Source organism: Ictidomys tridecemlineatus, chromosome 14 (assembly GCF_052094955.1).
Source record: "Ictidomys tridecemlineatus isolate mIctTri1 chromosome 14, mIctTri1.hap1, whole genome shotgun sequence".
Lineage (NCBI taxonomy): Eukaryota > Metazoa > Chordata > Mammalia > Rodentia > Sciuridae > Ictidomys > Ictidomys tridecemlineatus.
The window spans coordinates 14,788,399-14,814,948 of record NC_135490.1 but is presented as its reverse complement, the minus strand read 5'-3'; the positions used below and the strand labels follow the sequence as shown (position 1 = coordinate 14,814,948).

General features: G+C 45.5%; 1 protein-coding gene across 4 annotated transcripts; it reads right to left on the bottom strand.

The window, feature by feature from the left end:
- Slc18a1 (solute carrier family 18 member A1) lies at positions 1 to 24,547 on the bottom strand. 4 transcript variants are annotated; one of them, XM_078030927.1, is made up of 17 exons: positions 24,268 to 24,547; positions 21,904 to 22,166; positions 20,332 to 20,695; positions 19,650 to 19,708; positions 16,920 to 17,003; positions 15,859 to 15,951; positions 14,030 to 14,119; positions 13,757 to 13,800; positions 8,157 to 8,217; positions 7,979 to 8,074; positions 4,969 to 5,047; positions 4,026 to 4,077; positions 2,561 to 2,624; positions 2,198 to 2,317; positions 1,846 to 1,979; positions 470 to 613; positions 1 to 309 (listed from the first exon to the last, which is right to left on the bottom strand). In XM_078030927.1, exons 2-16 carry the CDS (start codon positions 22,046 to 22,048, stop codon positions 500 to 502), a joined length of 1,599 nt encoding a protein of 532 aa, XP_077887053.1. In that variant the 5' UTR covers positions 22,049 to 22,166; positions 24,268 to 24,547; the 3' UTR covers positions 1 to 309; positions 470 to 499. The 4 variants fall into 4 exon arrangements, with proteins under 4 accessions (XP_077887053.1, XP_077887054.1, XP_077887055.1 ...); XM_078030928.1 differs by having other exon boundaries at positions 21,904 to 22,150; XM_078030929.1 differs by having other exon boundaries at positions 21,904 to 22,125.
- Positions 24,548 to 26,550: the final 2,003 nt, after the last annotated feature.

The following is a 26,550-nucleotide window of genomic DNA, read 5'->3' as shown; positions in this document are numbered from 1 at the left end:
TACAGAAAAAAAACACTCCATTTATTAAAAAATAAGCAGCAGTACAATATTGAGGATAGCTTCTCAACTCAGCACGGGGAATGTATCCAGGAACAGAGGCCAAAACTCTTTTAATTTGTTGGGAATACGCCAGAGAAAATCAGAGAACAGATACAACAGGGCTTGTCAGTCACCCCTCTGGTTTCAGGAGCACGCTGCTCGCTGCCACCCCCGGGAAATGAGTCAGCCCTTCCCAGAGCTTCTCACAACTCGAGTTCAGTCAATGCCACGGATGCTCTGTCCTCCCACAAGAGCTGGACACCTGTGGCACTGAAGCACAGAGGGAGAGTTACGCACGGCACCCAGGGGAGGGGAGGAAAGGAAACGCCCAGGGGAGAGGAAAGGGAAGCCCAAGGAGCAGCACACGGCCGTCAGGCTCCAGGGGCAAAGGAGCCCCTTTGTTCCTGAAGCCCAAGCCTCCAGGATTCACCTGTGACAGGGCCCAGGGACACTTCTGCTGCTACTCCTCACTGTCAGGCTCCTCATCGCTGTTCTCCCCCAGGGGAAATTCCTTGGTGGGCTTCTGGGTGGCGTAGGTCCGGGTCTCCAGGGGACAGTCCTGGCTCAGAATAGCCTGTAGCAAGTGACAAGAGAAATGACTACAGATCTTTGAAGATCTCCCCTTTCCAGTTTCCCCACTAGATCACCCAAGTCTAGCACAGCTTAGGAAAGCCACCACACCCTCTGTCTGCCTCCCAGGGTAGCCAGGCACATCAACCGCAGTCAGGAGAAGCATCTGAGAGTCTTGTAACTGAATCCTGACGTCATTAATGCAACATACAGCAGGAAATTGGCTGAGGTTGGCAGCACCCTCCAGCAAAACTTCCTGTTTACTTTTGTTAGCCTCCAAATGTATCCCCTCCCACGCAGACCCTCGGGGCACTCATGCAGCCAGGAGAAGAAAGGACCTTATTGACTAAGATCATATGGTGTGGACCTTTCTGTACTTTCAAAGCCGATGACTTGATAATGATAATGGCAGACTAAAATGAATGCACGTGCTGGGTAGAATTCTGCCCAATGAGGGCAGAGATGACATGGTAATTGTTATGGTCTGGATGTGAGGTGTCCCCTCCCCCCCCAAAGTTCCTGTGTGAGTCAATGCAAGAAGGTTCAGAGGAGAAGTGATGGGGTTGCAAGAGTCTTAACCCAATCAGTGAATTAGCCCCCTGATGGGGTTAACTGGATGGTAACTGAAGGTAATAGGGTGTGGCTGGAGGAGTTGGATCCCTGGGGGCATGACTTGAGGTATATATTTTGTTTCCGGTGAGTGGAGTCTCTCTCTGCTTCCTGATGACCACTGTAAGCCACTTCCTGGCGCCATACTCTTCCCCCATAATGTCCTGCCTCACCTTGAGCCCCAAGGAATGGAGCCAGCTGTCTAGGGACAGAGACCTCTGAAACTGTGAACCCCCAGGTGAACTATTTCCAAGTTTTTCTTGTCAGGTCTTTCAGTCACAGCAGTGAAAAAGGTGACTAAAACAGACATGGACATCTTGCTAGTAACTACCCTAACCACAGGATGCCACCCAAGGTCCCCTGCTCCCAGCTTTTTGTAAGACTCTTTGTGAGTTTGCCATTTTCTGTTTTTTACTTAAGATCTTTCTCGACAGCCAGATAGGAGGCTTAAGAGAAGGGACAAAGAAGGACACAAAGGAAAGATGGTTACATAAAGGAGGAACAAGAAAATGTGGCAAAGCAGAGAGACGATCAACAGAGGGAGGAAGGGGCAAGAGGTGGAATAGGACAGGAGAGACTTTAGGGAGAAACACACGCGCTTTTTTTGTTTTGTTCACAAAGCCTTACAAGCTTCTCCTCCTTGGCTGGGGGGCTGCGCAGGAAGTAGCAGAGCGGAGCATAGCTGATGTTGATGAGCCCAATGATGACCATGAGCCAGGGGAAGCCGATGGCCCTCACGATGGCACCCCCGGTGGACGGGCCTGCAAAGAAGAACTCAAATTCACAAGAGTCACGGAGCCTTTCTCGCCCGTGGGACGCTGTGCTGGGTGCAGTGGGGGACCCAAGGACATCACAGTATCAAACAGCCTCGCACCAGCTGGACAGCAGCCAGCTGGCTCCACCTCTAGTGCATGTGTGGGAGGAAAAGGAGAGGGGGACACCCACATCTGGGCGCTGCCCTCTTCCCCATGCTACGCACCTATGGCAAAGCCCACACAAAAGGCCACGTCGGCGATGGCATAGACACTCCCGTACACTGAGGTGTGGCGCAGGTCCACCAAGTGCCCCATGATGGGCATCAGAGAGGAATCCACCATGCCTGTGACAAACAGGACACTGTGGGTCAGCAACACCCCCAGTTTTTACATCTCCTCCTCTCCTCCTAATCCACCCTGGGCCTGTTGAAGAGGCCATGGTGGGAATTATGAACCCATCTCTGGGTCCTGGCAGCTCTTCTCCTGCTCCGTCTGCCTTTCCACCTACCTCCTCTGGTGAGACAAGGAGGAGGAGGAGCAGCCACCAAAGCCAACACCAGGGGCGTCTTGCCTTTGAGGGCACTTACCTATGGCAAAGCCAAGGCCTGCATTGGGGCCAATGAGACCAAAAATACTGTGGGCCAGAGGAACCTGCAAGAGGAAGGAGGGGGACGTCATCAGCACCCCAGCCGGTTGGTGGGGAGGGTGCAAAGGGTCTTCACCTGAAATGCACTTATCAAGCGTGTGCTTGTGCCACGTGTGTTAGCTCCTCGTGAAGGAGAATTTTCACCTCCATTTTAAAGACACAAAAACGGGCCTGGTACCATTTGATTACAGAGCTAGTAAACAGCCACGATCAAGGTGGACCTCCGACTCGGCTCTTTAGACCATCACAGTGGTCCTTTTCTGTTGAGGGACTGTCCCTCCTCATCCTTTGGCCTTCTCTACCCAAACACACACTCCTGTCCTCATTCTCCACTGAACAGAGTTGCCTCTCTTTTCCATGACAGACCCATCCACAGGTGCTATTTAAGTAAGTAACTAGGTGGCCCCTGGAGCAAGAAGAATCCAACAGCCCATGAGTGGAAGGAACAGGTGGCATGGCTTGGGTACCACATCAGCAAGCTGGGAAACTCACCCTCACCGCCCACTCAGCACCCCTGAAATCCCTTCTTTCCCTTTTTGAAGGTTCCTGACACCTTCCCTGGGCACCCAAACCCACCATCCCAGCACACTCACCCTCCAAAGGCTTAGTGTATCATTTAGACATTTGCAGCTGGTAACATCCGTAGGGGTGACACCCCAAGAGGTGTTATATTTACCAAGAGTATTGGTTAAGATTCACTGGGGGCTCCCCACTTTACGAGGACCACCACCTGTGAGATGCTATCAGAATCCTCTTGGGACAGACGGGAATACGAAGCAGACAGAGGTGATGCAAGTAGCTCAAAGCCAGTTGGGCAGCGAGGTCGAGATGGAGCCTGAGCTCCTGCTCACCATTAGGACCCGACCGCCAGCCTGTCCTGAGCACAGTTCTGTTTTCATCTCCCTCGAGCCCAGAGGCCAGTGTACTTATGATCTCCACTGGGGACAGGAGAAAATGTGGACTGAGAGTGCCTGACAGGAGCTACTGAATCTGAAAAAGCCCTTCTTCCTTCCATCATCTACCAAATATTCTGGTGCCAGAGTCTGAGGCACAGGCAATGGTTGGCTGTGACCTCTTCGGGGGACCCGTCAGGGTGGGCTGAGTGCAAGAAGTCATGAAATGCACCGTTCGCTGGCTCCAGATGTGGATACTGGCATGCTTCCCTTCGCTGGCTCTCTCCCAGAGCCACGGCCTCCTGCTGCCCACTGCCCTGGCCTCCTTCCCGCCTCCCTTCAATGGCAAGCCACTTCAGATGGTGGCATCGCCCCAGGGCTAACTGGGAGCCAATGAGACCAAAAATGCGTACTCAGAAACAGCTCTTTTGACAGCCTTTGCTAATCATTTTGAAGGAAATGGTCTTGAATTATCTGGCTCTCCCTCCCTCCACAGGGCCTCCTTATACTTACACACAGCAAGCTGGCGCCGACCACCACCATTCCCACCAGGGAGCACAGCCACCTGGGAGGAAAGAGCCGCCATCAACGGTGCTCAGGGGAGGGGTCCCTGCCACCCGCCACCCGAGCCCTGCATACCGGCCAGCCCTACCCTCCCTAGACCCAGCAGCCCCTTGGGACGTGAGAAGGCAGGTGCGTCTGTATATGACCCGGTCTGTCCCTGTCCTTTCATTGCTGTGTCTCCTCCCTGGCTCAAACCCCTTTCCACAATAGAGGCCCGGGGGCAGGCGGGGACCTGCTGACTCAGGAGGCGCTCAGCAGGCAGCCCTGGTCTCCTGCTGTGCACCAGTTCTCAATGCCTCCTGCTCTTCGGTTTCATTTGGCCTCACAGATCCATCTCGAAAATCACTCATCTCCTATCCTATTTTATTTGGTCTCAAACATTCATCTCAGTAAATAAATAAAACACGAAAATATCAATTTCTTTTCATCTCGAATTTCCCGTGTCAGTGTTTTTGAATTTATTTCAAAAGCCTGGACTCCGAAGATCACTTAAAGCTGTAACTGTTGCTCCTCGCAGTAGAGAAACAGAATTGGGGTTTCGACTTCTCCACTCCCGATCCCGTTCCCTGGGTGGCTTCCGCTTCGCTGTAGAATTCCCTTGGGGTTCCCTGGAGCACCTTTGACAACCGATGCAATGCCCCAGCTGCCCAGTGGCGAGTAAGGGCTCCCTGTGTCCCGCTGTCTCTTCTAGTGAGAGCTCAGGATGCCCTCTCTCCATGTTGCCCCCACTGCCACCCATCCCCCACCCTCCCCGGGTAGTTTTTATTGCTCTGTGCTTATCCTAATTTTCAATCTCAGAGAAGCAATTCCTCCTCCCAAGCACAGGGACAGCCTCAGGGGGCTCTCCCATCTCACATTCCTATCACTCTTCCCAGATCCCCGGGCTACATACCGGCCCATCTTGTTGGCCAACACACCAAAGAGGTTGGTGCCGATGAGGTAGGACACGCTGGCAGGCAAGAAAGCTAGACCTGCAGAAGGACACAGAGCCTCACCTTGGAATGTGCTCAATTCATCGAAAACATCTTCTATCCTACAAGACACCGACGTCCCCCCTGGTGCCTTCCAGGATTCCCAGACCACTTTGTTTTATGGTTGGAGATCCATATATAAACCCAGAGTAGAAGTTGTAGAACCCACATTGCTGTCCTCCTCATGAGCAGGGCTTCCTGTTTGATGATACTTGGCTCCTGCATGGGCTCCTGCCATCTGCCATGGAACCCCTGGAGAGCCAGCACCATGCTGTTCAGACTCAGCTTCCAAAACTGTGAGCTAAATAAGTCTCTAGTCTATAAAGTCAGCCTGCCTCAAGCAGTGTGTCACAGTAACAAAAAAATTCACTAATACAGAAGATAATAATTCTTACTGGACCGGCTGGTTTTGAAGCATAAAGGAGATATTTAAGGGAGATTAAGCACTTTACACAGTGCCTGGAATGGACGAAGTGCCTTATGAGCACCAGCCTTAATTATTATCAAAAAGTCCGTGACAGGGTCAGGACCTAATACATGCTTCTCGCTCCAATGTTGGATGTTCGCATTCTCCCACCCTACCCATGTGGCAGCAAAGATGACTCTGGTGTAAGGGTCTGCTTAGAATCAGCAGTGTGAGTTTCCTTGAGTTCCACCAACCCTCTCTGCACGTGGGCCTGGAGGAAACGCACACAGCCCAGGAGAACACATTCATTACAGCTAAACCCAAAGTCAACAATCCACCAGGTCCTAGCCGACAGCTTGTTTGCTTTTTTTTTGTTTTCCAGTGGTACTAGGTACTGAACCCGGGGCACTCTACTACTGAACTACAGCCCAACCCAGCTGCTTGTTTGCTTTTAATATTCTCTTCTGTAGAGTAGCAGTGAAGCACACCTTAGTGTATTTGCTTACTCTATCTGCACAGAGTGGCAATCTCTTTAAACTGTGCCTCTGTGTTTATATTTAATTGCCTTAAAAAAGTTTAGAGGTTATAACTACTCAACTGTTTATCTGATTGTTGAAACAGGCACTTCTGGGAAGCTCTCTGGCCTAGAAATAACCGCTTGGCATCATTGTAGATGGTGTGAAATCTGCTAAATGAGATTTTTCCCAATCTATGGGGCTTGCTTATTAGGACCGGCCATATCTCGCTTTGAGTTGCAGACAAAGTGCCTATCAACACAAGCTTTTCACAGTGTGCCTTCAAGGGATAGCAGATTACACACAGCTGTGACTATCAAGATGGTTTCAACCAAACAATGATGAAAATAATAGCAGTTATTATTGACTGAGTATATTCCATGTTCCATAAAGTGTACCTATCCTTAAAATGATTACACACCTCAAAACAACTCTAAAAATTATTTCCACCTTTGCAAATGAGAAAAGCAGAGATCAAAGGGTTGAAATAACTTACCCAACATGACAATTAATAAGTGGTCAGATCAGAATTCAAACCCAAGTGGACATGTTTCTAAAGCCTGGGTTATTTCCTGCACTTGGGGACAGTTGCTAGCACCCAATGGATCCCAAGGCAAAGACTGTGTCGCATCATGATCAACAAAGTTGTCCCCTTTGCTCCTCCCAGAAACCTGGAGAGCTGTTCCTCATGTAGAACAGAGGTTTTGGAAGTGTGATCACTGAACAGTTCACTAGGAGCACAGACTTGTTTTTCCTGACCTGCTGGCCAGCACCCAGCAAGCCCTCCAGGTACCTCCAATGTCATCACTGGAGAACTTTGAAGTGAGACTTTACAGATGCAGAGAGCACTAGGAAAAGCTGTGGGAGATGCTGGTAAATGATGACTGAGTCCCTGGTAACTGAGACTGGTAACTGGGTTGCTGAGGAAGGACTTCCTCATGCTGTCGTTGCTCATGGGTACCAGTAGCCTAAGTGGCCAGACCCTAAGCCTAGGGGGGCATTATCTGCACTGAACACTGACTAACTCAATTAATTGTCATGGTCAGAAGCAGTTTCAGCCCAGAAAAATTCAATTTGGCCTAGGAGTGCAGCTGGGAACCCTGCTTAGAACTGTCCCCTTAAAAATTAGATTTAGTGCTTTCTGTTGCACGTTGAGCTGTACCAGGCTCTTATCAGCTTCCCCTCGGGCCCCAGAAGCCTCTCTTCCCTGCAGTGACTGAGTCATCTGCACGTAGCAGTCTCTGTCCCCTTTCCTCAGGCTTTCCAGAAAGGGCTGGAGCCTTAGAGGAGTCACAGAGTCTGGCCCCAGAGCTTTCCACTCGGATCCAGAGCTGAGTACCTTCCCCAGGGGCCAGCTATAGGGCATCCTTCTTGAGCATCATTTTAGAGATGGAAAAAAAAAACATCAGCAAAGAGGGGTGGGGAGTGGCAGAGAGGAAGTGTGGGTGGACGTGGTATCGTGTGTTGTGTCCAGGATAAGACAGCCCCACACCTGTCATTTATCCCTACAGTCGGTGTGGATGGCAGTGGCGGTGCCTATTAAAATTGCCCATGGGACAAAGCATTTCTACACCTGAATCACTTATTCCTCCAATTCCCTCTAAACTAGATAGTTACTTTCCCTTTCAACTAGAGAGTTATTTGACACTTCAGAGGTGAAAAAGGGGGTTTGCACAGTTTATACAGCTAATCAATGGAGCTGAAACCAAACACCTAAGTCTTTGGACTTCATTAATATTTATTCATTCCAGCCCAGAGCTAGGAATGTGGGCTCTCCAGAGTCTCCTTGATCCCTTCCCCCATGTCCTTTCTTAGGCTACTTTTCTGAAGAATTTCCCACCCACTGAGGCCGATTCATGGATGTGGACACGGAAGGTAATTCTGTGAAGGAAGCTCATTGTCCCCCTGAGATGTTAATGACCTGGACTTGATGATGCCTTTTGGTTACCTGTGGAAGGGCCCACAGCACTCACCTTCTGCCCAAGCCCAAGCGGGGACCAGGTCACTTACCTAACTGCCACTCGGGGGAGCACATGGTCTGCATCATCCAGATGGGCAGGGTGGGCTCCAGCATGGCCACGCCCATGTTGGCAAAGCAGATGGAACCTGGCAAGGCAGGCGGTTCTGTGGGCCACTGTGCCCGAAGCCCAAACCCTCCCGGCTCTGAGGGAAGCCATTGCCGCCTTACCTGCCGCCACCAGGATATAAGGGTCCTTGAGAAGCATAAGCAGTGGGGTCCCTTTGGCACTCTGAGGACAAGGACGACAAGAACTTCCATTGGTCCGGTGTTTACCTCCCTCTCATTCTCACAGAAGCTGAGAATGTGCACACAGGACCTCAGAGACCATCTATCTCGACCCCTTCTCTGTGGAGATCTGGAGACCCAAGTCCAGGGAGAGAAAGCGACCTGCCCAATGTCACACTGTGAGCAGGAGGCAGAGCCTGTGCTGTCCCACGTGCAGGGCGGGGCCTGATGGGAGTCACAGGGAGTGGGGCAGCACACTCTAGATGTGACCCCTGCCTCCAGATGACGGTCAGGCAGGTCAGGGTCAGTGGGGGCAGGGGCGGGGTTAGACAGCAGGGGTTCCAGGGCTTCTCCACTAGATCCCCCTGGCACCAATGTTTGCCCAGAACCACAGGCAGAGTGCTCCATCCCACTCTGCATAAAAACACTACCTCGGGGGACTGGAGATATAGCTCAGTTGGTTGAGTGCTGGCCTAACATGCACAAGGCCCTGGGTTCGATCCCCAGCACCACCAAAAGCAAAACAAAACAAACCAAAAACACTATCTTGACTCCTCCAGATATTATTCCTTTCCTTTGAGCCACACTGGACTAGGAGCCTAAACCCTGGGGTTAAAAAACCAGCCCAAATGACCAGTTCTAACTTCCCTTTCCCTCAAGATGTACCTTGTCCCGGCCACACTTGGCCACCCCACTCTCCTTCCATGCATCCCAGCTGCCCGCCACCATCACTGCTGTCTTTGCTTCAACTACCTGGTTTCTCAGTTCCAGGGTTCCTCGTCCTACCCACTCTTCAAAGTCAAGCTCAACTGGCTCCTCCTTTCCCACCATGTCCTCTGACTCAGCAGCTGAAACTTCTCCCTTTTTCAAGCTTCCTGAGCATTCTGTCCTAATCTCCTATGGTGCATACTGTAGTCGATCTTGTAAGAGATCTGAGAGTTTTGATATGATATACACAATGTAAATTAAATATAGAGACCCTAAAGTAGAAAGAGCATGTCCTCATCCCAAACATAGTTCAAAGAAAAAATACACATAAAGAAGTCCAATACACTCTTTTTTTTGCAAACACCCCATTTCTAGGAATTTAAAGATCACTGCCAACTTTCTAAAATGCATGCATATAAGGTTATTCATTGTAGCATCATCTGTAACTGCAAAGTACTGAAACCTACTTAAATGTTCCAAAAAGAAACAGAATACACAGAGTGGTGGACCATACAGCTTCAGAAGCAATGCAGAACTCTATGTACAGATGAGGAGTGGTTTTCAGAATACATTGTTAAGTGTGAAAGAGAAAGGAGAATGCAAAGACTATAGAGTACGATAACTTTTGTGTAAGAAAAATTGGAGATATAAGAGAACACACGTGAACTATTTATTTTTGGGAAAAATGCAAAATGCATAGGAAAGATAAAACTGAAAAACCAAGTGATTGCTCATGAGCAACAGGGTTAAAGAAGGGGAAGGGTAGAAAGCTCATGGAGATTGATATTAGAATACCTCTTTGAATCATTTTGACTTTTAGATGATATGTTCTTTACATTCAAAATATGAAATTGTGTTCATGTTATGGATGGAATTGTACCCTCCACCAACTCACAGGTTGAGCACAATTCCTTACCGTCCTATTCTAACATGAGGACTTGGGGGAAATAATTAAAACTCAATGAGGTTTACATGAGTGGAGTGCTGATCTGATAGGAGAAGTATCTGTGTAAGAAGAGGAAGGGACACCAGTGATCTCTGTCTCTGTGCACAGACATCAAAGAAAGACCATGTGGGGTCACAGTGAGAGAAGGTGGCCACCTGCAAGCCAGGAAGAGAGCCCTCGCCAGAAACCAACACATTCACCCACACGTTGATCTTGGACTTTAGCCTCCAGAGCTCCAGAGAGACTAAATGTCTGTTGTTTAAGTCACTGAGCCCATAGCATTTGTTATGGGCAACTCAAGTAAACTAACAAATTCACAAGAATGGGAAAAAAAAAACAAAACTAAAATCAAATGCAAAGAAAAACAAGTGGACACAACTGAATTTGAAGTGCACCACGCATCATATAATCACACTAAGGGTGAAAAAAACTAATATAAAAATTTTTAATTGCAGTACTTTGGTCATATTCCCCACATCCAAGGAAAAAGAACTGAATGCTATCTTGAATGCTTTCCAGCAGGCTTGCTTTTGGGTGTATGGGTGTACAAACTACAAGCATTGTAGGACTGCATAAAAAGGTAAATGTCTGAACTGGGGGGGGGGCACCAGGATTCTCTCTATGGAAAAGATTGAGGAAAGCAGTAAAAAGTGGAGTTTGGACTGGAGGCAGAGGTCTCAGTATGAACTCCTGTGGATATACCGGCTCTGTCACTGAGATGGCACAAAAACATAGCAGTGGGACACCAAGTGCCCATGTTTTGGTTTCTAAACACCATTCCCCATTAAAAGGAACCTGAGATTCCTGGAGAAATAGTTGATCCCAGGGCTAGGGGGAAGGGTAGGTACAAGATGAGCATGTGACATATACTTGTATCACAAAGCAAAAAATTACTCAAAAAAAGTCTGTGGGCGTGTTAAAATGACTTTGAAGCCAGTTTGAAAGTCTCTATACTTGCTAAATCTATAACAATTTGACCATCAAAATAAACAGAGATGGTTATGAACTACAAGCTACTGAATAAAATAAAAATCCATGAGTTCAAACTGAAAATAAGCAAAGAAATGAATTGTATATATATTGACATATAACGTGTATTATACGTAGTTGTGTATGAAGAGAAGAAGAGAAAAAAATGGCTATTTCTTACAGGAAAAAAATGTCAACTGATGATATGGGGGAATCAGTAAAATAGAAATGGCTACATTTTGCAAACATCATAGTAAACATTGGTTCAGGCAAGGATTATTGATGAAGAATAAATCTAGGGGGAGGTGATTTTTTGAGGGAGATGAGAGATTTATATGCTCTTACAGTGTTCCCCACAGGTTGTCAGAACAACATGAAAGAGAATAGCTACACATGGAAAAGACCAGTCAGCTCCCTGACCCAGGGATGAGAGACCAGGATGAGAGATGAATAGGTGCCATATGACACTCTAGAGGAGACGGGCTCACTCAGGTGATGTGACAACAGAGGCTGCAGAGCCCACAGTGGATCATGAGGAAACAAAAGGCAAACCAAATTGAGAAAGATTCTAGAAAATAATGGTTGGTGTTCTTCAGAAATGTCAGTGTCCTTCCTCAGTCTATACCCAAAGGACTTAAAAACAGCATACTACAGGGACACAGGCACATCAATGTTTATAGCAGCACAATCCACAATAGCTCAACTGTGGAACCAACCTAGATGCTCTTCAGTGGATGAATGGATAAAGAAACTGTGGTATATATCCACAATGGAATATTACTCAGTATGAAAGAGAATAAAATGGAGAATATAATGCTAAGTGAAGTGAGCCAATCCTCAAACACCAAATGCTGAATGTTTTCTTTGATATAAGGAGGCTGATTCATAGTGATTGGTGGAGGAACATGGGAGGAATAGATGAACTCTAGATAGGGCAGAAGGGTAGGAGCGGAAGGGAGGGGGTATGGGGGTAGGAAAGACGGGGGAATGAGATGGACATCGTTACCCTAAGTACATGTATGAAGACACAAATGATGTGACTCTGTTTACAACCAGAGGTATGAAAAATTGTGCTCTATATGTTTAATATAAATTATGATGCATCCTGCTGTCATATATATATCAATTTAGAATAAAAATAATTTTTTAAAAAGTATAAATAAAGTCAAAATATTGCAAATAAGAAAAAAAATGTCAGTGTCTTGAAAGACTAAGGCTGAAAAACTTTTCTGGATTGTGACACAGGAATAATTCTGAGTCCTAACTGGAGGGAAAAAACCTGGTAAGAATAATGACAAATCAAAGCTGGACTGTAGATTAAAGTGCTGTAGCCACATCAAATCAATGGGATCCAGAATTCTACTGTCTCTACATAGGAAATATCCTTGTTCTCAGAGAAAACTCTGAAATATTAAGGGATAAGGAATCATATAAGCAATGTACTCTCAAATCACTCAGAAAAAGATCAGGAATAATAACAACAATAATAAGAGTGGAGAGAGAGAGAGAGAGAGAGAGAGAGAGAGAGAGAGAGAGAGATTGATTTTAATAGTTATGGTAAAATGTGAAGAAGCTGGGGATATGGGAGTTCTCTGCATTATATTCACAACTATTCTGTAAATTTAAATTCATTTCAAAATGAAAAGTTTTTGAAAGTCTAATGAAACTCTGGTAATTTTTTTGCCCCCCATCAAGTTCTTCCTAAAAATGTCCTGATGCCCTCTTCCCTGGTATCCCACGCCTGGTTACTTGTTTCAGGATTCGTCAGTCCCAGCCCCAGGTCCTGGTGGCAGTGGCAGAACCATCTGGACACGTGTCCCTGGGCCCAGGCAGGGCTAGAGCTGCCTTAGGACCAAGCACATCCCAGGCCTGGGAGTCCTGGCAGAAGGTATTCCGTGTTCCTTGCTCTGAAGAGTTTCCCTCCCCAGCACCCAGACATTCTACCCCTACAGCCAGTTCCCAAAGGGTGACGCCAGATCTCCAGGTCACGTTGGGGAACTCTCAAGGTGCCAATTGTACCACAGTTCCAGATTTTTCCAGATGCTTCTCTGGTTACCTTCACTGTCTGTATCTATATAGAATGAGGCTAAAAATAGTCCATTATTTCCTGGACTTTATAAGATAAAGCAGAGACAGAGATCCTGGGACACAAAGTTCATCAAGAACTTTTATGTATAATTATAATTACTCCCAGATTAGCTTGATGGACCATAGTTTGCAAGATCAGGTCTTTAGATCAGACTTTCTCATGCGCTTCCACACTTTGTTATTTTCCCTCCTGCGTGTTGAGTAATTCATCACAATATGATTTGATATTGATTTCCCAGACCATCTTTGGTTAGAAATCAGACAAACATCAACTCAGATATTTACTAACCGTGACAGAATGACAGTCTGTTAGGGATGCTCTTAGAGGAAGTCTTTTATTGGGGAAAGGTTGTCTGAAGGCTTCGTCTTCCCTATCTCTAAAAAAAGATTTCTTTGACTTTTTTTTTTTTTTTTTTGCACCAGGGATTGAACCCAGCGATGTTTAACCACTGAGCCACATCGCCAGCTCTTTTTATAATTTTATTTAGAGACAGGGTCTCACTGAGTTGCTTAGAGCCTCGCTAAATTGCTGAAGCTGGCTTTGAACTTATGATCCTCCTGCCTCAGCCTCCCGAGCTGCTGATATTATAGGCATAATCTGTCTTTGGTCTTTTATGGGTCCTTTCTCCATCCTTGTCCAATTTTAGCCAGACTCTTTTGCCGTTGCCCATACTCCCCCAAATGTAACCCAGCCTGGGAGCCCAAGTACAGATCTCATTTTTCCTGACTTTTTTCCCCTTCACCTTTCTTCCAGTGGTTTGACAGGATGTCTGGGTCCCTGCCCCTGGCCCTTCTGTCTACCTCTGTGCAATGGAAGTCTGTGTCTACTTACTTCAGGAGAGACTTTGGAAGGCTTCAGGATGAAAAGTTGAAGCGCTAAGAAAGAAGAGGAAGAGAGACAGTGAATTCCCTTTGTTCACTCATTAGCTGGGGCTCCAATAAGAGCCACGTTGCTGCCACCCTCTAACTCCCTGAGTTTCTTCCCTCTTTTCTAGGATGGGGGGTGCCCTGGATCCATGTAAACACGTGCACACTGACCCCACAGCCTAAAGCACTCCTGTCCTGACCTGGGCTACCCCTGACCAGGGTCCTAGTGCTGACTTACCTCCATCCAACAGCGCCAGGAAGGCCAAGATGAGGAAGGGAGCAGGCTTCCCAACAAACTCGTACATCACACTTCCAAAGGGAGCGCCCACTGGGAAGGCAAAGCAGCACAGACCCCGGGAGTGAGCAACCTCATCCGCGTGCGCTACCCACCAGGGGCCAAACGTCACCTGGCTTCTGAGATTCAGACATGGAGAAGACCCCGTCCCTGTCCCCCAAGGAGCTCACTTTAGAGTGAAGAAAATATGAAGGGCAGGTTCAAGAAATTGTCACTGTCAAGTTTGTCAGGAAAATCAGATGCACAAAGTGCTGTGCCAACACAGTGAGGTAGGTCAGAAAGTCCTGGTGGCCACAGGGCCTTTGCCAAGTGCAGAGTGCCTCGTGGGAAAAAAGTATGCAAGAAGACCACAGAGTCGTCAGAAAAGAGCGTGTTGCTACAGAAGAGAGGGGAGAGAGTCGTTGTTGGTGTATGGGTGTTTGGGGACAGGGCGGGGTGGGGGTGGAGGTGGAGAAGGTTGAGGTCACTTTGTCACGAGCCCCAGGTGGTCAGATGAGGTGTCTACTGAGCTTTTTGATCTGGGGCTAAGCATCAGTTCCTTTCAATGGGAGAGAAACACACCACCGGTTCTGGGCTCAGGAAGGAGGGAACAGGAAAGAGATCAGGCAGGAGGCTGGTGCCATGTTCCGACCCAGAAAGGGTAAGGAACGGCCCTTGAAGTGGCAGCAGAGGGTGAAACGAGCCTGTTCATGTGACTGTGAGGAACGAGTCCAGTGTGCACCAGGTTTAAGGCTGAGTTTGGGGGAAGATGAGTGCTAACAAAGAGCAGGGCTTTGTTCCCTCTGTGGTTGACAGGATGGGGACAGGCTGGGAAGGAGACTTTTGGCATCTTCTCCTCGATGGGCTTGCAGCCTCCTGGAGGGCAGGACTCTGTCTGGGGTTCTTACCTATTGCCCACTGTTAGCGTTGTGCTTGGCATGTAGTATACACTCAGCAAAAGTAAGTGGCTTTGGACTAGGAGATTAAAACACGTGAAGGATGGGCCTCGAGGAACGCACACCTTGTGGCCGAGAGCCGGGGTTTGAAGTGCAGAAGATCTGAGGTTCTATCCTGGCTCTGCTGTTGCCTGACTCTATGACCTTGGATGGCTACTTAATCTTTCTTATCCTCAACTCTAACCTGGGGACCATTATTCGTCCTTCGGGTGGCAGTGAGGAATAGAGGAAATTATATCTGGGATGAATTCAGCAGAGAATCTGGGTGGGGAGAGCACACTCTCATGTTGAAAGCATGGAGATTCCGACATGGAGAAGTAGAGATGCGGCAGGCAGAGAAGGTCACTCACACGGGGAGGTTTGTTCCTTGGCCAGGCTGGCTTTCTGGATCTCTCTGAGGTCCTTATGAATGGCACAGCTTATTAAAGATAAAGGAATGAAATCTTCCCTTGGTGATATTGGTTTTTGGGGGGTGGTATTGGGGATTGAACTCAGGGGCACTCGACCACTGAGCCACATTCCCAGCTGTATTTTGTGTTTTATTTAGAGACGGGGTCTCACTGAGTTTCTTAGTGCTTTGCTTTTGCTGAGGCTGGTTTTGAACTCTCCATCCTCCTGCCTCAGCCTCCTGAGCTGCTCAGATTACAGGTGTGCCCCACCACGCCTGGCCCTACGTGATTTTTCTGAAGGAGTCCACCTGTGATTGAGCCAGGAAGAGAAAGGAAATACTCGCTCATCTTCCACAACCCAGGACACCTGCCTCCTGGAGCCATCTTCCAAGGGTCTGCAGTGCTCCCAACCCTCCCGAACCCAGAGTTGCAGCCAGGTGCCACTTACCCAGCACTCCCAAAGCCAGGCCCCCCAGGGCAATCCCCATGGCTCGCCCTCTCTCGTAGTCATCAGTGTAGACACTGGCCAGCATCCCAAGACCTGAACAGAGAATGACAGAGGAGTTGGCACTGGGAGGGCTCTGTCTGCCTCTCTCAGAGTCCTTGGTCTCTACTCTGTCATGTTGTGACTAATAATCTTAGATAAAGTTTCAGTTTGAGGGGTGTTACAAAACTTATCCATAGTATATTACCAATACTGTCCCCCACTAGTCTCTCAAATGTCCACACTACTCATTCCTTCTGGGCATTAATGGAAATGCAAAGGCTTCTGGGAAGGGTGACACAGACCACCACTCTCTAATTGTGCCATATTTCATAGTGTTTGATCATTTCCTGGCCCATTTCCCTGCATGAGGGGGCTCTGGAGCAGGTGAAGGGAAGGAGCACCTATGAGCAGAGACTGTTCCACTCAACATTGTGCCCAAGGTGGGGGGGGGGCAGGAAAACACCGAGCACCTGGAGCACGGCCTGAGCTGGCAGGGCATAGCACCCACAGAAGAGCATAAAATATCAGCCTCACAGGATGCCATGAAATATTTGACAATACTTAGCAAACTCTGGTGGTATTACAGGTGGTGTTATTATGACAGTTCCTATAAAATAAGGGAGAGAGAGAGAGAAAGAGAGAGAGAGAGAGAGAGAGAGAGAGAGAGAGAGAGAGAGAGAAAGGGAAAGAAGGGCACTAAGTAAAAACCTGGCCTGTTTATGGTTTTACTTGGGCTTATTCTGAACTGAGCTAGCAGCATTATTATTGTATTATTCCAGGATGTTATGCCAGACTTAGGGATCCATGGCACTGCCAGCCACTCTGCAGCTACCTTGTTCCTGAATCACAATTTCTTCCTACCAGGATGAGGTTTTCCTTAATTAATTTTCTCATATAAATCTTAGAGTGATATTATAGTGTCTGAGTAAGAGGTGGTAGGAGATGTCTGTGTGTGTGTGTGTGTGTGTGTGTGTGTGTGTGTGTGTGTACATGCGCATGCGTACTGAAGATGTCAGCATTACCTGCAACAGATGAAAACGAAGATCCGATGCCTTGAAGGGTTCGGGCCACAAACAGCAGGGTATAAGTGGCAGAGAAAGCAAACACTGGGGAGAGAATATCAAGAATGCTCCAGTTAGCAAATTGTGTTTGATTCCCCAGCCACCAGACAACCTGCCCGTGACAAGCAGAGATGAGTCATTATGAATATGTTTCAAGAAAGCACAATGATTTGGGCTTTCTGTTCTTGAAGTTGTCCTTCTAATCTTCCCAGCCTTCACTCAGGACTGATTTTTATTTTTAGGACTGATTTTTTTAATTGGCAAGAAGACTGAGAAACCACAGACGCATACCAAGTCACCACACAGAGCAGATGGAAGGCCACATTTCTTGCTGAGAGCTGCGTATCTAAGTCACTGAAATTAGGGATGTTTGTGAAGCCCAATGGCCTGGGCGAGGAACTGGTCCCTAGCTCCTACTTCAAAAGATGTTGCCTCCTCCATAACACCCAGATTTGGCCTTTGTCATTACTGGGCCACATTGGGTCATCTGGAGTGCTGTGACAGGAACTTGTGGCCACATCGTAGACCACAGGATAGAAAATACCTTGTGATCCAATCACATCCTTCCCCCTACTTTATGTCAGAAGATCTTTTAACCAAATCAAATTAGTCTGTATTAGATATTAATAAATGCACAGCTCTGCTAGACTCTGCCAGCAAACCTGAAAATAAAGGGAACATCCAGTTCACGGAAACTAAACCAAAGAGGAATAAGTTATCCAAAACTAAATCACAGGGGGTTTTAGGTGGTCAGGTTGGTAGATGCAGACGTGCCTCACCCTCGATTCCAGAACAGTGTCTCCTAAGGAGAGGAGAATCCCTCCCCAAGTGTCTGAATCAGAGAATGTTAATCCTCTTGCCCATTCATTATAGGTGTCTCTGGTTGGGCTTGTAATCTTCCTCAATTACTCCCCGACATGATCACACATTGTCTGGCAAACGCGCACATTCCTGGTGTCTCCCTTGCTGGCCTCCGGTGCCCTTTCTCAGACTTTCTGATTTCCAGTCCACAGAGTGGCCAACTGATTTTGATGTGCCCAGGACTTTCTTAGTTTTAAAACTGAAATTCACACTTTCTGGGAAATCCTTCAATCCTGGGCAAAACAGGATGGTTGCTCACCCCATTTAGGAAGATCAGAGTAACTTCCTTTCCTCTTTGCACACGGGCCCCTGTTTAGTTCCCAACAATTTTAAGCCTAGTTCCCCGACAGGGAGCTTGATGGGTAATAATGGGCATCAGAAACCTCTTTTTAGCATGTTTGAAGACCCTAAATAAGGCTACATGGGATATCCTGAACACCAAATATATTTTCTTTTGGCTAGAATTAGGCCAACTTAATTTGGCAACACTGGTGGTCGCATGGAAATACTCATTTCTATTTAATATGTATAGTTTGGTAGATAAGAAAAACTTTTAAAATATGCGTGCTTATCAGAGAAGGAGGAAAGGACCTTAGGCTAAGGAGTCTGGTTCCACTAATACACGACGTTATATTATTTTGCTGCTGTTTGTCATGTCTCCCAGGCAACCACCATCTGCCCCTGGGGCTGGAACCGCGTCTGTCATTCTCTAAGTTCCATGATACATGTGCTCCATACGGTTTTATGAAATGAATTTGAAGTCTTATTGGATGACATCGTTTTTTAATTTGCTGTCCAGCAAGGACCAAGCTTTAGAAGTTCACTGGACGCTATGAACTGTAATTTCCTCATTTTTTTTTTTTATTTAGAAAAGCATGAGAAAGTTGTAGTTCTCAGGTGAAACTGCGTTTCTTAAGTTCCTGTATTTTGCAGTCTTCCTGCCCTGAATGCAACAAATTCTCATCAAACCTTGGTTTGGTAGGAGTCCAGTCCTATGCTGGGAGGGAAGAAAAGATGAGAAGGAGGAACAGAGAAAGATAAGTAACAGAAAGATAAGAAAATCAAGAGGGAGAAAAGGTTATATTGCTGGAGAGCAGGGAATTACTAAAGGTAGCAGGAGCTACCAGTGTGCTCACAGGCTCCCCCCCTCTATTAATCCCCAAAGGAGGATCCCCCATTTACTCCTTTTTATTTTTCATTCTCAGCATCAACTACTTTTCTCGCTTACTGTTTTTATTCCATCTGCATTCTATTTGGAATATTTAGCTGATACAGGATAGGCTCTCTAGTCTTCTCATTTATTTAACAAATTTACTTTGCTAAACCATAATCCTTATTGGGAAGTTGGAGACTTTCTGGAATTTTCCAATTACTATTTTCCAACTTTTTTTTTTCATTAGCTGTGGCGTATTTTTCTTTACCATGGCATATTAGAATAATTTGATCTTTACCCAAGGCTGGGAGGTTTGCATGAAATTCACTGAAATTCACACGCATATGTGAATGCTCACATACACACACACACACACAGACACACAGACACACACACACTCACATTAATATATATTATACAAACAGCCATTATGATTTCCACTGATAAATGAAATATCTGTTCTCCTTCAGCAGAATAGACAAATTCCAGCTAGACTGAGTTGTCACTACTATCTTAGTCCCCATTCCAAAAATTGCAAAGCATTCAAATCAATGTCCCAGTCCAATTAGATGGCTAATTACCGGATGGGCTAACCTGACCTTGCTCTCTATGCTGCACTCACATGATAAAATCAGAGGTTTCAGTGAAGGGGAGAACAGGGGAAGCATATTACTTACTAACAGTGGAGAGAAACATGATAACAAAGCCAGCGAACATGGGGATGTGATATCCAATCCTAAAAGGGCATAAACAAAAGAAGATACCATTCCAAAGGGCACTCACACACACATATTTTTTTAAATGCTAGTGGAAACAGAAGTGCGGTTAATTTGAGTTCGTGGTAAAACATGTCTCTGAATGCAAGAGTGGAGGTGGAATACAGCATGCGAATGACTCCATGCAAATAAACAAACATGCAAATTGACCTGCAGACTGAGGCCAAAACCTCTTCCAGAAAAACTCTGTAGAGTGTATATCTCCTCAAAACATTGCGATCATCCCTCAAGTGACTAGGAAGCCATACTTTAGAGGGCATTAGGACTGTCCCATTCCCACCTGGGTCCTGTTCAAGCTATGTTCCAGAGAACGAAGGAACATGAGCTCTTATTGCTGCTCACTGGTTCTCTTCTTGGCCCTCAATATTCACTACATCACTAGGGAAATCAGAAGTTCACAATGTCTCACCAATAACATGTCATCCTCTGAGGCTTTGGGGTAAGTAGCTTTCCAAGGAGCTGATCCCCTGGGTCCCACAGTGTTCCTTCTTTTTTCCTTCTACTTACCCATATGAAACCTCTGCCCAGCCTGCTATTCCTGAGCCCAGGGGTACCCTGTGGGGTATGGCACCCACTGAGATACCTGTTGGTGAGAGGTCCCACAAATGGGTTGACCAGAAGTTGCATCAAAGCCTTTGAAGCAAACAGAACCCCAACCCGGATGTTCTCTTCCTCCAAGAACTCTGTGCCCTGCAGGCAGTTGTTTCTATGAGCTGTGTTGGCTTCGGTGACTGGAGGGGGCACAGTGCCAGAAGAGCCATTTGTCCAAGCTGTGCCCCTGGGTGCACTTTGTTCCACAGCTATGGTGATATTGTCAAAGAAGGAGAAGATGGTGGCGAAAGTAGGAAGGGTGAGGTCCGGCTGGGAACTCACAGAGAGGCTGGCGTGCCCAGAAGAGTTGACCTCTTTGAACTCCGTGGCATACAGGAAGGTGGGCACAATGGGCACTGAAAGTCAATGAAGACCAATCGTAAGGGTTAGGGACAGATTATCTTTTGCCACTACTAGGTTTAGGGATTACTTTAAGGTTCCGTTTTATGCCAAAGGAAGACATTTGTTAAGTGACATCCTTTAAGGTGAGCTAAAGACTGTGCCTGCCCAAACTGTGCTGTTAGCTAAGGGACCTGCATTCCAACCATCACGTCGCTGGTCCTCCCAGATTCATGGATTCTGCATGGGCCAATTTTCCTACTCACTGAGATTTATTTACAACCTGAAAATCAATACTAATTGAGCTATAATGATATTTTGCAGACGGTTCTGCTGGGGACAGAACCCAGGGCCTCATGCACAGTAGGCATGTGCTCTGCTAATGAGCTGCACCTTCATATAGATCAGTGAGGCACCCAATGTGCACGTTCTCACTTCAGTGAGATCTGGGACAGTTCCCTGGTACTTGAATCCCAGATCTGACAACTTTTAGCAGGCAGCCTCAGGCATATCATTTTATGCTTCTTTGTTAAAAAAAAAAAAAAAAAAACTACCAGGATGCTTTGTTTTTAGGTTTTAAGATTATAATCTATGTGGTGGGGGAGGGGCTTGTGTGCTCATATTTCCTCCTAGGAGCAATGATTCAGTATTTGCTAATCCAGCACTTGTGACAGCTTTACAGAACATAATTATAACCATAGAACCACAAATAATGAGAATTGACTGCATTGGATTAGCCACTTGTCTCAGGAAGATTCTTATTTAAAATTGTATATTTTACCCAGGGGCAACAAGTTAGTAACATTTATACCCTGGCACAATATAACATAAAGATTAAGAGAGTATCATCTAGAAAAAAAAAAACTCTGAGGGAATGAACTGCAAGAAGGGTAGGGCTTGATAGAAGTTGAATGTCCAAATGTCGTGTGCCATTTTTAAAGGACAGAGCCTAAGGAGGCATGGCTCCCAGAGACAGGATGGGGAAGCAGAGGGAGGCCACTCTGGTTCCAGGACTTCCTCCTTTCTGACCAGACACTCTCTGAACCTCCTTCTCTTTGAACCTCTGGAGTCATTAGAAATGGCACGAAGACTTGGTTACTGTAGGCAGTTTCCCCCGGCCCCTAGCAACCTCTATATGTTTTCCCATCAGAAAAATAAGTCCACTCACTGCTGAAATGGAGCAGGGTGTATTGCCTAGTGGGGTCCAAAGCAAATTAACTCTCACCTGGGAGACCCCCAAACGTACCCACCACAGTAAGCAGCATGTTGTCCAGGAGCAGGGCGACAAACACCACCACAAGCACCAGCTGCCGGGACCCTCTGCCTTCCTCCAGCAACCGCTGAGGAGCATCCAGGACCGTGCTAAGCATGGTGGGGCGGGGCTCGGGGCTGGGGATGGCTTCTCCTCCAGCTGCTCAGAGGCACCTGCCGCAGCCCTGCAGCCGCCCTATACAAGAGGAGGAAATCTGTCCCTGTGAGCGAGACTCACTGTTAAAAAGATAAGTGCAAAGGGTTACAAGTAGCAGGAGTGTTTGAAAATTTTCCATGTTTGTCCCTCCCTTTATTTATTTTTTTCTTTTTTTGCAGTGCTGGGGACAGAACCCAGGGCCTCATGCACAGTAGGCATGTGCTCTGCTAATGAGCTGCACCTTCATTCCTTTTAAAATTCTATTTTGACACAGGGTCTCACTAACTTGCCCAGGCTGGACTCAACCTCCAGAGCAGTTGGGGTTACAGGCATGCGCCACTGTGCCCGGCTCTGATCACTTCTCACACATATCAATAATGCTATTGATTCCCAGATTGCCTTCCAGGTAAGCGCTGCTTACCAGTGATTTATATTTGAAATTTAACCTAATGCATTACCTGTATGCTTCTCAAACGTCAGACATTTGCCCCTCACCTTGATAACTTATATCTGAGAAGTATCTGGACAATTACTTATTTACTCTTTTCCTTTAAATCCATGTTTTTAAAGTATTGCTATACTATTTTAAAAAGCAACTTGATATACCGTGCAAAAAGAAAATTATGTTGTATGTCTAGTTACCACCCCCAAATTATGGTCTAGGTTATTTGAACCACCCAAAAATATCTCATGTGGCCAAACATCACTCATGCTGCCCACGGAGACACATTAGTCTGGGCCAACTTTCATTTCACAGCTACAAAATCAGAGACTCGGGAGCTTAGGAAGTTTGCCCTTGATCAAATTAATTATTGTCAAACAGGGTTGAAATCTCAAGCTTTTTAACTTGCAATTTTCACTCCACCTTTTGCATGAGCTCTGGGCACTAGAAGTGCTCATAATCTTTTATTTATCTTATAAACCCTGCGCAGAAAGCTGTGTCACTGTGTATAAGTAAGATAATAACTTTCATGACTAGTTTCCCATGTAGGATTTAAATCATTTGTTAGCCTTAAGTCACAGTTCCTTGTCAAAACTTCAGGTAATCCCACTTTAAGGAAGATTTCATTTTCTTTTATGTAGTTTCTATTGTGGTATCAATAACACCAATCATGTACATTTTTTTTTAAAATTGTTGAGCTCCATTATAATCTTTTTTGTTAAAGAGAGAGAGAGAGAAATTTTTTTTTAATATTCATTTTTCGGCAGACACAACATCTTTGTTGGTATGTGGTGCTGAGGATCGAACCCGGGGCGCACACATGCCAGGCAAGCGTGCTACCGCTTGAGCCACATCCCCAGCCCAAATCATGTACATTTTTAAAACAGATAATTGTCATGAAATGTGTAAGGTCCTAGAAATTTGATAACTCCATTTCAATTGACCTGTTCTAAAGAAAGGCTCAGAGTACAATTAAAGGTTTATGTTTGAAGATATATGGCTGAATTATTTTTATAAGTGAAAAATGAAATATTTTAAAATCATATTTTCAAATAATTTCAATGACTTAGAAAATACTCTTAAGATAATGGTAAGCCAAAAAAATAATATCAAGCTGTATTTACAGCTTGATCTCACTCAGGTAAAAAAAATTAATACATGTGTATGTTTTTAAAACACAGGAAAATGTGCACTCAAATGCTGGTTATGTACAAGCAATGATTTAAATTATCTTATTTTTCATTTTCAATCATTTCCAAATATTCTGTAGTTAACAAATTTCATAACACAAGAAGAAAACAATTGTAAATGATTATCACTGAGTTCAATCATTAGCCTTAGCATTGGAAGAATCCTAAGTGCTCATCTGCCGTGCTCTAAACCCAGGGCTGAAGAACTCCTCCTGCAGTTCAAGCCATCAAGATAAATTTTAACCAGATAAATTAACCAGAAAATGCATGCAATTATTAAGACCATTCATTTCAGCTACTTCCAAATACATACTGACATAGGATACACAAGGTTGAAAATTAGAAGAGATTAAAAGAAAAGCAATGAAAACTACATGATTTCAATAGAATGCAATACTATAAGGAGAGAACACACAATAAAAACAAAAAGCTGACCCCAAACAATAATTTGCCAACAAATCAGGAGTGAATTTTATAATAAAAATCCTCTGATGAGAAATACAAATTATAAGGAAGAATTAAATTTATCCAGAGAGAAAAAAATCCTACCTTTCAGTCTGGCTTGGTGTGTGCCACTCAGCGAGGGACCAGCAGGTGTTTGCAAGACAGCAGGACTCTGTTCTCTGAACGTGGATGTGCTGATGGATTTATTGCCACCTGTTATCTGAGGATGCTCTGTGTGCCCTTTGTCCACAAAGATTTAATTGGAAACTCCAACAGGTTCCACTCAGGGCCTTAGCTCCCTGCGTCAAAGGCAGGTAGGCAGGGCTGGAGAGGGCAGAGAGAATAGCTTGCTGAGCGAAGAGGCAGGAGGCTGTGCTGTTTTACATCTGTGCTTATCTATCATCAAACCCTTTTAATTCTTGCCAGGATCAGAATACAAACTGGAACACAAGATGGAAGCAGGATGCAATTCCTGTCCCCGCCCACTTAGTCAAAGGGGCTTCTTGTACCCCACTTTGCTTCCTGGAAAGAAACAAATCTTAGAAAAGTTACAGGGGACAGGGGAAATATGTGCTTGCCATTCTAAAGCCATAAAAATTCTACATCTCTGGTCTGTGGAAAGGCACAGGTTTTATACTACATCTTTGAATCCAACACCAGCTCAGAGCCTGGCACATAGTGACCCCAGTACACCTTTCTTTCTTGTGTGGATGATTGGATGGACAGAGTGAGGTTGTGAAAGAGTGAAATCTATGGCAGCATAAGCTCACTGTGGGATCTTGGGGAAGCCCCATGGATCCATATTATTCTGACGTTAGGAGTCATAGTTGGGCAAGGAGCACAATCAATTCAAAAGAGCAAACACAACTAATGAGCAAGGGTGGAAGCAGAGGTTTCCACTTGTGGACCTGGTGGGTCCTTCCTAAATGTAGGAGTTAATTCAGAGACTTTCCATTTAGGGCTAAAAAAAAGAACGCAATTACCTTAAAATGGAAATCTGCAGAGAAACAGGGAGAGGAGAAAAGAGCATTAGGGGAATGCATTACTCCTCTTGCTGCTGTCACAAGGTACTGCAAACTTGGGGACACAAAACAACATACATTTATTTTCTTACAGTTCTGGAGGTCAGAAATCCAAAATAGCCGTTACTGGGTTAAAATCAAGGTCTCAACAGGACTGGATTCCTTCTGGAGACTCCAGGGGACAACAGTTTCCTTGCCTCTTCTAGTTCCTAGAGGCCACATGCATTTCTTGACTTATGGGTTCCACCTTCAAGGCCAGCTGCGTGCCATGTTTAACTCTCTCCCTCCTTCACTACCAAGGACCCAGGTGACACTTCTTTCATCAGGCCCTCTCCACTGCAAGTACAGGACCTCTGGGGGCTTGGGGCAACCCCCAGCAGAGTGGAGCTGTGTCTAGTGGAGAAAAGCACCACGTGGGGGCTTGGCATAGAGACCTCTAGTGAGGGAAAGCTGCTCTGAGACACCACCACACTGGGGTGCCCCCAAATAATTGGGAAACCATGGTTTAGGGAACTGAAGACCTGAGTGAGAAGGTATAGGCAGAGAATTGTCATACTTTAGCATTAATAGAAATCACAGCAACAATGACAATGACAATAGCTATCATTTATGGCGTGCCTATGCCACTTTAGGCATGTTGCTGACATGTAACTCATCTATTATAGGTATATATGTAATACTATATGTTATTTCATAGATATTATAGGTTTTACATACACACACACACACACACACACACACATTTGTTAACTGTGCTTGTGTTTGTTCACAGGCAGGACAAACCTGGGGTGTCCTTACAAAATATTCATCTCTGTAAATAATCAAAGCATTGTCTACTCAACAGGAATAAGCTCCCATCTTTGGTTACTTTTTTCATGTAAAAAATGAAACTAAAAGGCTGGAGAAATGAAAATTAATATAGACTATTAGTAGCTAAGTAACATCTCAAGTGTCCAATTACAAAAAATAATTTAAGTATGTGGACTTGAAAGATGATCGTGTTGCTGTTAAAACGGAGAAAAAGGGATTATTATGAAGGCTATATATAAACCTGGAAAAATTCACACATAAACAAACACACATATTATAATTGGAAGTGAAAAAGTAGAATATCAAACTTTATATACTTTTATAATAGAATACACAATAGTCAGAAGGTGGAAGCAATTCAGATTTTCCCCCAAAAGATGGGTAGATAAGCAAAATGTGGAATGAATATATATATATATATATATATATATATATATATATACACACACACACATACACACACACATACATACATACATATATGTATATATATATATATGTGTATATATATGGGATGGATATATATATATACATGTATATATATGTATATGTACAT

Coding starts and splice junctions, on each gene's coding strand:
- Slc18a1 (XM_078030927.1), bottom strand. CDS start 22,048: ATGCTTAGCACGGTCCTGGATGCTCCTCAGCGGTTGCTGGAGGAAGGC. Junction 20,696..21,903: donor TACGTTTGGGGGTCTCCCAG/GTGAGAGTTAAT, acceptor ATTGACTTTCAG/TGCCCATTGTGCCCACCTTC. Junction 1,980..2,197: donor TTGTGTGGGCTTTGCCATAG/GTGCGTAGCATG, acceptor TCTTCTTTGCAG/GCCCGTCCACCGGGGGTGCC.